Here is a 14496-nt window from a genome sequence, read left to right on the forward strand (position 1 = left end):
AATATCCATTAAGTCCATCTTGTTTAATGTATCATTTAAAGCTTGTGTTTCCTTATGTATTTTCATTTTGGATGATCTGTCCATTGGTGAAAGTGGGGTGTTAAAGTCCCCTAGTATGATTGTGTTACTGTCGACTTCTCCTTTTATGGCTGTTAGCATTTGCCGTATGTATTGAGGTGCTCCTATGTTGGGTGCATAAATATGTACAATTGTTATATCTTCTTCTTGGATTGATCCCTTGATCATTATGTAGTGTCCTTCTTTGTCTCTTGTAATAGTCTTTATTTTAAAGTCTATTTTGTCTGATATGAGAATTGCTACTCCAGCTTTCTTTTGATTTCCATTTGCATGGACTATCTTTTTCCATCCCCTCACTTTCAGTCTGTATGTGTCCGTAGGTCTGAAGTGGGTGTCTGTAGACAGCATATATACGGGTCTTGTTTTTGTATCTGTTCAGCCAGTCTATGTCTTTTGGTGGGAGCATTTAATCCATTTACATTTAAGGTAGTTATTGATATGTATGTTCCTGTTACCATTTTCTTAATTGTTTTGGGGTTGTTATTGTAGGTCTTTTCCTTCTCTTTTGCTTCCTGCCTAGAGAAGTTCCTTTAGCATTTGTTGTAAAGATGGTTTGGTGGTGCTGAATTCTCTTAGCTTTTGCTTGTCTGTAAAGGTTTTAATTTCTCCATCGAATCTGAATGAGATCCTTGCTGGATAGAGTAATCTTGTTTGTAGGTTTTTCATTTTCATCACTTTAAATATGTCCTGCCACTCCCTTCTGGCTTGCAGAGTTTCTGCTGAAAGTTCAGCTGGTAACCTTATGGGGATTCCCTTGTATGTTATTTGTTGCTTTTCCCTTGCTGCTTTTAATATTTTTTCTTTGTATTTAATTTTTGATAGTTTGATTAGTATGTGTTTCAGCATGTTTCTCCTTGGATTTTTCCTGTATGGGACTCTCTGCGCTTCCTGGACTTGACTGAGTATTTCCCTTCCCATATTAGGGAAGTTTTCAACTATAATCTCTCCAAATATTTCCTCAGTCCCTTTCTTTTTCTCTTCTTCTTCTGTGACCCCTATAATTTGAATGTTGGTGTGTTTAATGTTGTCCCAGAGGTCTCTAGGACTGTCCTCAATTCTTTTCATTCTTCTTTCTTTATTCTGCTCTGCAGTAGTTATTTCCACTATTTTTTCTTCCAGGTCACTTATCCATTCTTCTGCCTCAGTTATTCTGCTATTGATTCCTTCTAGAGAATTTTAAATTTCATTTATTGTGTTGTCCATCATTGTTTGTTTTTTTTGTCATGTTCCTTGCTTTTTATTTATTTATTTATTTATTTATTTATTTATTTATTTATTTATGGCTGTGTTGGGTCTTCATTTCTGTGTGAGGGCTTTCTCCAGTTGCGGCAAGTGGGGGCCACTCTTCATCGCAGTGCACAGGCCTCTCACTATCGCGGCCTCTCTTGTTGTGGAGCATGGGCTCCAGACGTGCAGGCTCAGTAATTGTGGCTCACGGGCCTAGTTGCTCCGCAGCATGTGGGATCTTCCCAGACCAGGGCTCAAACCCGTGTCCCCTGCATTGGCAGACAGATTCTCACCACTGCACCACCAGGGAAGCCCCATTATTGTTTGTTTGCTCTTTAGTTCTTCTAGGTCCTTTTTAAACGTTTCTTGTATTTTCTCCATTCTATTTCTAAGATTTTGGATCATCTTTACTATCATTACTCTGAATTCTTTTTCAGGTAGTTGGCTTATTTCCTCTTCATTTGTTTGGTCTGGTGGATTTTTACCTTGCTCCTTCATCTGCTGTGTATTTCTCTGTTTTCTCATTTTGCTTAACTTACTGTGTTTGGGGTCTCCTTTTCACAGCCTGCAGGTTCATAGTTCCCATTGTTTTTGGTGTCTGCCCCCAGTGGCTATGGTTGGTTCAGTGGGTTGTGTAGGCTACCTGGTGGAGGGGACTGATGCCTGTATTCTGGTGGATGAGGCTGGATCTTGCCTTTCTGGTGGGCAGCACTGCATCTGGTGGTGTGTTTTTGGGTGTCTGTGACCTTATTATGATTTTAGGCAGCCTCTCTGCTAATGGGTGGGGTTGTGTTTCTGTCTTGCTAGTTGTTTGGCATAGTGTGTCCAGCACTGTCGCTTTCTGGTTGTTGAGTCGAGCTGGGTCTTAGTGTTGAGATGGAGATCTCTGGAAGAGTTTTCACCGTTTGATATTACGTGGATCCGGGAGGTCTCTGGTGCACCAATGTCCTGAACTCAGCTCTGCCACCTCAGAGGCAGAGGCCTGACACCCGGCCGGAGCACCAAGACCCTGTCAGCCACAGGGCTTTTGGGAAGTCTGAGGTCTTCTGCCAGCATTCAGTAGGTGTTTTGTAGGAGTTGTTCCACATGTAGTTGTATTTCTGATGTATTTGTGGGGAGGAAGGTGATCTCCACATCTTACTCCTCTGCCATCTTGAAGGTCTCCTCTGTTTTTTATTTTTTTATTTAAAAAAATTTTTATTGGGGTAGAGTTGATTTACAATGTTGTGTAAGTTTCAGATGTACAGCAAAGTGAACCTGTTATACGTATACATATATCCACTCTCTTTTAGATTCTTTTCCCATATAGGCCATTACAGAGTATTGAGTAGTGTTGCCTGTGCTCTACAGTAGGTTCTTATTAGTTATCTATTTTATGTATAGTAATGTGTATGTGTCAGTCCCAATCTTCCAATTTATCCCTCCCCACCCCTTAGCCCCTGGTAACCACAAATTTATTTTCTACAGCTGAAACTCTATTTCTCTTTTGTAGATAAGTTCATTTGTAGCCTTTTTTTAGATTCCACATATAATCAATACCATATGCTATTTGTCTTTCTCTGTCTAACTTCACTCAGTATGACAATCTCTAGGTCCATCCGTGTTGCTGCAAATGGCATTACTTTGTTCTTTTTTATGGCTGAGTAATATTCCATTGTATATATGTACCACATCTTCTTTATTCTAAATGAATTACTTTTAATAGAATATTTAGAACAACACTGAAACCTAGTAAGAACCATAACAGGGTTACTATATACATATACACATATCTATGTGTGTGTTAGCTATTAATAAAGTGTTTTTTTTTAATTAATTTATTTATTTTTGGCTGTGTTGGGCTTTGTTGCTGCACGTGGGCTTTCTTTTAGTTGTGGTGAGTGGGGGCTCCTCTTCATTGCGGTGCATGGGCTTCTCATTGGGGTGGTCTCTCTTGCTGCGGAGCATGGGCTCTAGGCATGCGGGCTTCAGTAGTTGTGGCACGTGGGCTCAGTAGTTGTGGCTTGCGGGCTCTAGAGCACAGGCTCAGTAGTTGTGGCACACGCGCTTAGTTGCTCCGCAGCATGTGGGATCTTCCTGGACCAGGGCTTGAACCCATATCCCCTGCATTAGCAGGCAGATTCTTAACCACTGTGCCACCAGGGAGGCCCCTAATAAAGTGTTTTTAAAGTTTAGGATTTAAGAACTCATGTCTTCCCAAAAGGATTAGATGCTTCTGGACACTTCTTCTAACCATTGATTTTGTAGTGGTTATTATTAACTTTTCAAAAAGTTAAAGAATCCTTCTGCAGAAATGGTAGGCATTACTAAGCAACTGCTGTAAGAGGCAACCATATAAATATGAAATTATTAGCCCCTGCATTTCCTTTTCAGCTGAGAGAGATGATAAAAAGCACCAGCCACACATTTCTTTCTCATTATATGTAATTAATCCTGAACCATTCAACCACTGGTACTACTATACTCTGAACCTTCTCACTTTCTCCATCACCAGTCTATGATGATGATTCCTGAAAAGTTTCTGAATATATCCTAGATGCAGCATATAGGCCCCTTTCCCCATTTTAATAGTGGCATGAGGGCCAAAGAAATGGTATTTTTAGGACATGAAGTGGGATAGAAAAGAATGAATAGGTTGGAAAGAGGGTATTGGGACTAGGATAGGATGGAAGGGTCAGTGTAGATTGAGGGTCTTCTAGATGGAAGACAGGGTGTGGCTGTAGGGTGAGTGGGTACCATGGGTGCCATTTAGGCTGAATGGTCAAAGAGTTAAAGAAGCAGAAGAAAATGCTTTAATTTCCTCCAACTGTTGCTCCCACTAGTGGCTCAAGTGCACTAATGAAAATGAAATCAAGTAGCAACTTGGATACGTCTCTGGGAAGACCTATGAGTGCCAGAGGTGTGTGCTCACTTCTTCCTTTTCTCCAGAGTTGGCCTACAGATGGTGAAAACAGGTATGATGTCAGGCATCTCCTCTTTCATCTGGACCATGGCATCGACTGGTCACGGTATCTCATTTCTCCAACGTTTGCTGAAGCTATTAATACTTCCCCTGGTTCCTCTTCTGTCAAAGTGCTTAAAGAACACTTAGAGAAATCAGAGAAATATCTGAGAGCAAACAGAGCAAAATGGTTCTAATTTGTTATTAAAAAAAAATCTTAGGAGTCCCATATTCCCAGAGATCCGCAAATCATTTGCCTGTATCTCGTTTGACAACATCTAAATTTGTCTACTATCATTCCAGAAGTCTTTTCCACATGGTGTCTGGGGAACTGATGTGGAATGTAATAAAATTTAGATCTGGGATTTGCTAAAAAGAAACAGGGATGAAACTAGTCTTGTTTTTCTCAAACTTTTACCTCATCTGTTTAATATGGCCCTTACTGAGAAACTTGAAAAGCCTCCTAGAGAACTGAGGCTCTTTCAGACCTTTTTGCAACTGCCTTTGGGGTTAGTCCTTAAATTGCAGTGCCCTTGGTGAAAGAAACCTGAGTCACAGGAATGAGTTATAAATAGGCTTTTATCAAAATGCGTCCCATCCAATGGGCAGATCTATAGTGCTGTTTTTGATTGTAAATTTCTCAAGGACTAGAATCCTTTGTTTGTATCCCATTATGGTGAATTATTAATACATCATTACATGGTTTCCATATGCCTGAGCCATTTTTATAGTGCATTGTGACTCTAAACCCCCAAGATGGGCTATAAGGAACCTTGTTATGTTTTTTAAGACTAGCAGGTACAGCGCTGAGATACAATTAAAGTTTTTATTTTTTTTAGAAAGTAAATCATCACCTTTTTTGACCAGGATTCTTTCTTTCTTTCTTTCTTTCTTTATGGCTGTGTTGGGTCTTCGTTTCTGTGCGAGGGCTTTCTCTAGTTGCGGCAATTGGGGGCCACTCTTCATCGCGGTGCACGGGCCTCTCATTACCGTGGCCTCTCTTGTTGCGGAGCACAGGCTCCAGACGCGCAGGCTCAGTAATTGTGGCTCACGGGCCTAGCTGCTCCGCAGCATGTGGGATCCTCCCAGACCAGGGCTCGAACCCGTGTCCCCTGCACTGGCAGGCAGATTCTCAACCACTGTGCCACCAGGGAAGCCCACAATTAAAGTTTTTATTGTGTGCTGTCCAATAGCAATTGTCCATCACCTTCCTAATCCCTCTCCATCTAAAATACTTCAATAAATGAAACAATATTCCCAAATATTCTCAAATTCCCAAAATAGATTCCAAAATTATACTAAATGAGTGATGAAATTGAAGTTGTTTACACGATCTTAGTTTCCTCTCCTTTATTCAGAGTTTTTCTTTTTACTTACTAAATTCGTATTTCAGATAACAATTAGTTGCTTCATTCTCCCTATGCAACTTACAGCAATGCATTTAAGGGAAACAGAAATTCTGATTTAATGTGATTAGACTGTCCAATAGAATAAATTCTGAAGGGCTTTTACTTTCTTAGTGTTTAGTTTACTTGATATTGCTGCAAAGTAGGCACTGTAAAACTCACGGTTTAGATTTGTCACATCCTAAAAATCTAAATTTCATAATGGTCAGATTATTGTTCAAGTGACCTTCAATGTGATATCTGCCTCCCTCTTATAGCTCTAAAGGTATAATAACTCAATTACCTGATAAAATTGGCCATTCTGCACCTTTCTTTAAATGATACATTTTAATTATTATCTTAAAGAATAATATTATTATAATAATTTCCATTCCAGTGTCTTTAAAAAGTAAGCATATGATAAAAAAAATTAGCAGTACAGAGGAGCACCAGTTGAAAAGTTTTCATCTATGTTAGTCACCTTGGGCTGCCATAACAAAATACCACACAATGGGTGGCTTAAACAACAGAATTTTATTTTCTTACAGTTCTGGAGGCTAAAAGTCTAAGATTGAAGTGCTGTCAGATTCTGTTTCTGGTATGGGCTCTCTTCCTGGCTTGCAAATGGCCATCTTCTCACTCTGTCCTCCCATGACCTTTTCTCTGTGTGCACAAGAATGAGAGCGAGCTGTGGTGTCTCTTCTTCTTCTTATAAGGACACCAGTCCAATGGGATTACACCCTTACCCTTATGACTGCATTTAACCTTAATTACCTCCAAAAAGGTCCTATTCCAAATACAGTCATGTTGGGAGTTAGGGCTTCAACATATGAATCTGGGAGGACTCAATTCAGCCCCTAACAGTACTCAATCCCTAATCCCAATCCCTAGAAAACCACTTTTAGCCATTTTCTGATTTTAGTTCTTCTGGTGGTTTTTATTGTATTACTATTATATACTTAGGTACCTATTACTTGAACTATAGATATTTAGACAATGTATCTTTTGTCTGCACATAAGGGAGATTAGGAAATTAGTTGATTTAGCCTAATCTCCTAACTGTCAGCCTTAAAATTTGGAGGCTGGTATTAATTTTAAGTTTTTCAGTTGGTCAACTTTATAACCTTAGAAAACAGACTTCTATTTCTTATTCTATTAACTGTGGGCAGTCTTCCCTCCCTCCCCACTGTGTAAGATAGGGAATTAGCTCCTTTATCATGTCCTGCTCCTCTCCCTTCCCCCTCCCCCTCCTGACTTGTCAACAGTACAATTACTTTGACGTGTCAAGGCTTGTAATATTTATATTCTATTGGTAAATATAAGTGAGCCATATAATTTGATTGTAAAAATGTTTAGAGAATTATGGCACACAAATATTATTAACTGTAAAACCAGGAGTGTGTTGAGATTCATTGAAAGGAAATTACATTCTGAAGTACAACTTCAAGTAATTTTTCAGATGGGATCTATAGGTAGTGTTAGAAAATGACGCTTCTGCAAATATAAAATAAACATTTTTTCAAAGGTTTTATTCAACTTAAAAGTTGATGAAGATATCAGCAAATTGTTAAAATGGGTCCAAAAAAAAAGCACTTAAGAAGCTAAGTATCTATAAGCAATTGTAAGTGTTAGGATAAAACTGCTGGGTTAGATACAAAACTGGTTAATATCCAATGGGGCCACAAACCATGCGGAAGTTAGCTGAATCTCTATCAGATCAAAATCCTTTGCACAAGTTAACCTCTGTCCTTACCAAGTTGTAAAATAGCCTGAACAATAGGAAGTCAAGCCCAATACTGCACTGAAAACACACCAAAAAAAGTTATCTTTTTGCTTATTTCCAAGTGTTGGATAATTTATCTGAAATAAGTAAACTTTCCAAGTACTTGTAATATAAACATGTTATTATTTTGCCCTTCCACTTGGATGCACATTTGGCTAGGTATAGTATCCTGGATTTAAATATTTTTTCGCACAGCATTGAAAATGTTGCTCCATTGACCTCCAGTATACAATTTGTTAACTTGAATTAAAGGTCACTCTGCTCGTTAATTCTTTATAATACCTGACATTTTTCTCTCTTACCCTCTTGATTCGCTCTCAAACATTTTATATCTCCCCTTTACTTTTGGTGTTCTGACATTTTATATGGACTGTTCTACACATGAGTCTTTTTCATTCACCCCCCCGCCCCCTTAGTACTAAGGAGACACTATCAATCTTTATCAGTTCAAGAAATTTTCTTCCTTCTGTTGCTCTGGTATTATTACATTTTCTACATTTTCTCTAAAACTCCTATTAGACATATGTTGGACTTTGAGACTAATCCTCTGTATCTTTCAACTTTTGTCAAATATTTCACATCTTTATTTGTTTGTTCATTTTAGATTTCCTCTACTTTAACTCCTAGTCCTTCTATTAAAGCTCTTGGCTTTGGCAATCCCATTTTAAATTTGCCAAAACTCCTTCTCATTTTTGATTATTACTTTTTAAAAAAATAGTAGCTTGCTATTGTTTTGGGGCCCAGTATTTTCTCAAATTTCTCTGATGTTATCAATTACAAATTTAAAAATAGTACTGTGTTTCTGAACTGTCTTTTCTAGGGAAATGTTCTCTGTTCCATTTGGTCTTTTTTTGGGCTATTGATATGCAGTTCATCTTTCTCAAATGTCTGATAATTATTGTGGTTCATTTTTATTTTTGAATAAAGGATGAGACTGGTTAATGTCAGCTGATGGCATAGATCTTTCTCCCCCAAGATGCCTTTCCCTGACTGGACACTGATGTTGATGCGTCTGTGTCAATGACCAGGCTTCACTTTATGATGTGAGGGCAGGAAGTGGGTAAGTGGGCTAGGTTCCCTGCTTCCTGCCCCCGCCCCAGACCAGGGGCTTAGCCCTATCTACACTGAACATTCACTTTCTTTAAGATAAGTTTCTTGATTTCAACCTGGGGCAAACACTGAATGTGTCAGTTGTTCTAACTAAATGGAGTGAGAGGGGATGGGAGGGGCCAGGTGAGATAGACTGGCGGTTGATTACATAATTAGCCTCTCAGTCCTGTGACCTTCAGGCTTAGGGGTCTCTTAGGACTCTGCAAGGAAGAACACATCCTTCCACAGCTACAGCCTTATCCTGTATGTTCTAGGCTGTGGCCTTCTCCACTCTAAGTTATCCACCAACTCAAGGCCAGAAACTTTCCATTTTCAGAAAGTCATCAAAGACTTGGGTGTGTTGTTGGTACCATTTCTCCTGTTCACAATACAGTTTTGGCTTGATCCCATTTTATATTTTCTCACTGTCTTTTCAGTGGGATTTGAAAAAGGAAGATTGATAGATGCCAGAACTCATCCATCACTTTGAGCTGGAACTCTATATCTTTTGAAGCAGAACGTATTGCTACCAAGTTTTTCTTGTCCCTTTAGGTATTCAGAATGAATGAGAATCACACCACTGTGTTATGATACAGTTTTTTCTCCAAAACCTTCAAGCAGTGAAGAGTATTTGTTCTCAAACTGTTATTGTTTTTAATTCTTATGATTCCAGTTTCATCTTCTTGCCCTCGCTTTTACTTTATTGCCCCTCTCATGGTGCTGCCTTGTAATAGACTCTCTTCTTCTAATCAGCTGCTTCTGATATGCAGCAGATTATCCATAGAGCAAGAGTCAAACTTTGAGGGTTTCTTGAGAGACACTCCTTTGAGCAACATGCTTAAATTTTAGGGCATGAATTTTTGTGACATCTTTTGTGACTGACTTGAGGCTGTTTGTCCTCACTGATTTGGGTCTATCTTTAGATAGTTGAAATCTTTAGATAGTTGCCAGATAAAGTGAACTCTGACCAGGTCTTGTAGATTTATTATCTTCATTAGAGCACTATATAAATTCCTAGTGTCAACACCAATCGTTTTTTTTCTCTTAGATATCATTGCCTCTCAATGAATCATAATTCATTTTACCATGAGTAAATTTTTTCACATAAAGACCATTTACAACCAAGATACAATATTATACTTAAGTTATTAGTAGTCAATAATTTATTTATTAATATGGATTTATTAGCCAATGTGCCAACTTTTTTCCTGTCTTTAGTTTTAACACATATAATGATAACTCTAAAGAAGCTCACAAATTACAAAAAGCAATACTTTAGGACTCAGCATAGTCATTTCATAGGAAGAAAATTTACTTCATGTTGCAAATGCAAATTTTAGCAACAATTCTGTAGAAGTTACTTTTCTAGGACTGTTTCCAAAGCATGATTTCAGCTACTCAAGATAAAACACATTATTTATCAGGATGTGGTATTTCAAAATGTTACAGATGAGAAATACATGTCAGAGGTAACACATTTGTTTAATTTCATTAGTCACAAGTGAACTGGTGGATTAGTCATGATGTTAGGTGTGTGTAATATTTCTACTAAGACATCTAATCTACGTCTCAATGATAATCAGGAATGGGTATGGCTATTGAGAGATTCCAGGTAAGTCAGGGTCACCATCTCTGGGGACCCACTGGGCCACTTGCCCCACTCCATAGACTTAACACAAGCTTTTAATTCATGCTGTGGTTTTAATGCACAGTGTGGTCCATGAGCACTGAGAAGCAAATGCCATCTCTCTTTGGGATGAAATTAAGGGACTGTCTTGACAGATAACCTGGAGAATACATCTATAGATAAAAATCCTGACCATATTAAGTAAGGGAGCACTGTTAGGGAATAAAGATTTTATGTCCAGTGGTCAACAAGGTTGGAAAGAGCTGGCAGTTTCAGAGAGAAGAAACCTCTCTTTAGTACTGTATTGTGGGTCAGAAAAGGCTAAGTAAAGAAACCAATCCCTGAAGACAAGTTAAATGTTTCAAGTGAACCTGCACAGTGAAGTAGTAACTCTAAATAACAAGCATTTGCAAAACCACCCTAACCCTAATTCTATTGTGTGAATATCAATCTGGTTTTGGCCTGATAATTATAGCTGTGTAGATCTAATAATTAGATGAGTGGTTCAGAGCCAACCCAATATGGTCACTCAATAGAATTTCTGGTTCAGACATCATAACCAAAAATGAAACAAAGAAAAAATTTCCTGTGTCTTATATCTAGGCTCCAAAGAGAAGGAGATGGCAGCTCTACAAGATAGGAAAAACAGATTCTGCTTCTTTATTGTTTTTCTTTCTCTTTGTCATGGCAACCTATGTTTTGAGGGAAAGGGATATACGTGGAGTTTTAAAACTGGAAGAGGCCATCAAGCTCCTTCATTTCTACAGACTTTAGAGGCCCAGTAATTTGCCCAAGATCCAATAGTAAACTAGCGTCCAGCCTGCTTTATTAATCAGTGGGAGATCTAGTGTGCCCCGCTCATAATTCCCACTTGTCACTATTTATAAGTACTTTCTAGAGTTCACGTATTTAATGCCAGAAGACTGGCCAAGAAGAGTAATTCTTAGTTTGCTCAGCCACAACAGCTGAAATCTTGCCAGTTTTTCCAGGCAACAGTTGGGTCACATCAGGTAGATTCTTGTGAAGAGATGATTAAGTTTCAGAGTCTGAAAAAACAACTCAAATCTACACCTTCCCCCTCCTTCATGTGTCAAAATAGCTGTTCCTTGCATGATGTTCTGCTTGACTTTTCAGTTTCTAGGGACTCAAATTCTCTTGGGTTGTATCAGGGAACATGAAGTGGAACTAAACCAATATGGGGCCAGTTAAATCTTGTGGTCACTAACCAAGTTAATAGCATTTGCCATTTGCTGAATCTTTAGTATGAAATGCTGTATAAAAGTGAGAAAGCTCAATGCCAACATGGCTCAGTTGATATTTATTAAGCATTTTATACAATGTCATCACTGCACTTAGCATCCAGCAACTCTTCCAGAAAGTATACATTACTTTGATATCACCTGGGATTCAGACATGTCAGTAGCCTCTCTTCCTTCTTGGAGGCAATGATTAGGTTAATGCTAGTCCCTCTCCAGAGCTGAACACTACCTGCAGGTTGGGTCAGCTGTGTGTCTTGTCAGTGGTTGGAATGCATGCTCAAGAAACCAACCTAAGTCCCCCTACCACTTACAAAACTGTTTGCTTATACTCTTTTGAGATTTGGTCCTGCTTATTTGGGGTTAGATGGGAGTTTTCAAGCAGTTCATAGTTGTCCTGCATGTTGGGGAGACTTTGCCTCATGTCTTGGGTAACCTTTTGGACCTGAATACCGGTGCTGTTCTTTGCAGAAATTCTCTGACCCCGGTAAGCCTGAGCCTGACGTTTACAGATACCAAACTTGCTGAGCAGGATAAACACATCCCTCTGGAAGGCTTTGGTGAAAATGGCATAGAGGAATGGATTGGCACAGGAGTTAAGTGGGTAGAAGAGAACCAGCAAGATTTTGGAGTTGGTAACGGTGATGAGAGGCTTGTTCATAAGTGCTGACAGAGCATAGAATGAGATTGGGGCCATGCACATGAAGTCAGTGAAGATCAGCACAGCCATCCTTTTGGCAATTTTGGTGTCTTTGTCCCCCGGGTTGTACTGGGGATTCCGGACTGTGATGTAGATCTTCACGTAACAGGAGCAGACGATGATAAAGGCAACTATGTTGAGCAACAGAACGAGGATAATATATGCCAGGGCAAGAGGAGTCTCGGTGTCCATGGGCAGGCAGATGCTGACCTTAGCGTAGCTGCTTATTCCCACCAAAGGGAGCAGGGCGAGCAGGAAACAGCAAACCCAGCCCCCAACCATGATGGCGTAGGCGTGCCTGAGGCGGATCTTGCGGTCCAGGCGCATGGCGAAGGTGATGGCGTACCAGCGCTCCAGGGTGATGACCGTCAGTGTGTACACTGACAGTTCGCTGGCAAAGACGGTGAAGAAACCAGCTGTGTTGCACCCGGGGCCTGTCTGCCAGTCGATGGCGTGGTTGTAGTACTCAGACTGAGTGTAGAGGTCTACGGAGGCTATGAGGAGCAGGTACATCCCCATGCAGAAATCCGCGAAGGCTAAGTTGCACATGAGGAAGCGTGGGACAGTCAGTTTGTAGTGGCTCGTGAGGAGGATGACCAGGACAAAGACATTGCCCAGGAGAGCCAGCAGACTAACAAACCACACCACGATTCTCAGGAATTTGTAGCCCATTATGTCTTCACAGGGGTTGAACTCATCCGACCTGGGGGTACACACCATGTCTTCACTGCCCCCACACACAGTGTAGTCATAATGGCTGTCAAAGGCCTGTAGGGTCTCTTCCTGGGGGTTTTTGAGCTCTTGGCCAAAACCAATGATCTCATCCTCTTGTTCTTCTAAGAAGACGTAATAATGAGAGTTGCTGTGGGTATCCTGGAACTTGGAGTTTTCCTTGTACCCAGCGCTGCCGTCACCCAGATCCTCTTCATATTCTTGGTCGAAGGGACCATTTAAAGCTTTCACAGATTTTCTCTGACGCAGGCTCCGAATACTGCTCTCATTACACATTAAAGACTCAAGGATTCTGCAAGGCAGTAGATATAAGTCACCACTTGCTGAAAACCCTCTAATAGTCCCCACAACACTTAGCAAAATATGCAAACTACTTCATATGATATACATGATTCTGTGAGATTCTACATGATCTGGTCAGGCCTGTCTCTCCTATGTCATTTCCTATTACCCTCCCCTCTCCAAGTGTGATCCACTGACATTGGTCCTTATTTCTCATCTGCAACCAGTTCAAGAACAGCAGTGACTTAAAAAAAAGTATGGATGCTAGAGCCAGTCTGCCTAGGTTAGGATCTGATTCTACTATTTACTGGCTGTTTCATCTTGGGAAGGTCTATGAACATTGGTTTATTCATTTGTAGAACGGGATAGGGAGAGTATCTATTTCATTTTGGATTGTTAAAGGATTAGATGAGTTTATCATTTTGAAGTTCTTACGACAGCACCTAGAACATTGTTAGTGCCATGTATATTTTGGTTACTATTATTATTATTATTCCTCTTCAGAGCATTAGAATTCCATGTTCCCTTTGCCTGAAAAACTCATGGCTGCCTCTACTCATTATTCAGTTTTAAACTCAGATTTTCTTTCCTCAGAAGAGGCTTCCTTCATCTTCTTTAATAAATTGCCTGAGCCTTGTGTTTATTTTCTTCACAACACTATCTAATATCTTCTTATTTGTTTGCCTGTTTTTTTTCTGACTTCCCATTCTAGAATGTAAACAAAATGCAAGCAGGCTGTTGCTGTGGATAGGACAGTGCCAGGCACATAACAGGTGCTCAATAAATATTTATTGAACAAATGAATAAATGGACACTATTGTGCAGACATGCTTATGGAAGTAAGATTTAGTGTTTCACTAACTCTCCAGACTGATATCAAAAGGGATTCTTTTCTTTTTTTTTTGGCCATGCCACGCGGCATGCAGGCTCTTAGTTCCTCGACCAGGGATCGAACCAGTGCCCACTGCAGTGGAAGCACAGAGTCTTAACCCCAGGACCACCAGGGAATTCCCCAAATGGGATTCTTTAACTGGCTTTAGCTTCTGAGCAGATTCATCTATTGAGCTCTGCTTAAAATGCCCGATGGACTGCCTATTCCAACCTGTTTAGAGGTTGATGAGAAATCTGGACCCTGACCTTGAGGTCCACTTTAGCCTCCCACCTGTCCCTGGTCCCTTTTCTGCTCAGGGCTGGCTAACACCGTCCCCGTACCCCACTCCTAGTTTTCTGCAGCTGTTATGCCCGCATTAGCTTTCTTTGCACAGCTGTTCAACTTTCCTGTTTGCTTCAACCCCCACAGCTAGAGCCCAGCTTACTTACAACTGCTGAGTGCAGGAAGTCAACCCGCAGATACTGTATAGAAACCAAGAGGGAGTGAATAAGAGATAAACGAAGA

At 40.1% G+C, this 14496-nt stretch overlaps 1 protein-coding gene across 1 annotated transcript in view; it reads right to left on the minus strand.

Moving 5' to 3' along the window:
• Positions 1-5118: 5118 nt before the first annotated feature.
• The window catches only part of TSHR (thyroid stimulating hormone receptor), a 165749-nt gene continuing 156371 nt past the window's right edge, over positions 5119-14496 (minus strand). The window contains exon 11 of the mRNA XM_082451480.1: positions 5119-13110. Within this exon, the coding sequence (XP_082307606.1) occupies positions 11697-13110 (1414 nt within the window). The 3' untranslated portion in view covers positions 5119-11696. The remainder of the gene's footprint in view (positions 13111-14496) is intronic.

The sequence above is a fragment of the Balaenoptera physalus genome (genome assembly GCF_965194825.1).
Source record: "Balaenoptera physalus genome assembly, chromosome: 2".
Lineage (NCBI taxonomy): Eukaryota > Metazoa > Chordata > Mammalia > Artiodactyla > Balaenopteridae > Balaenoptera > Balaenoptera physalus.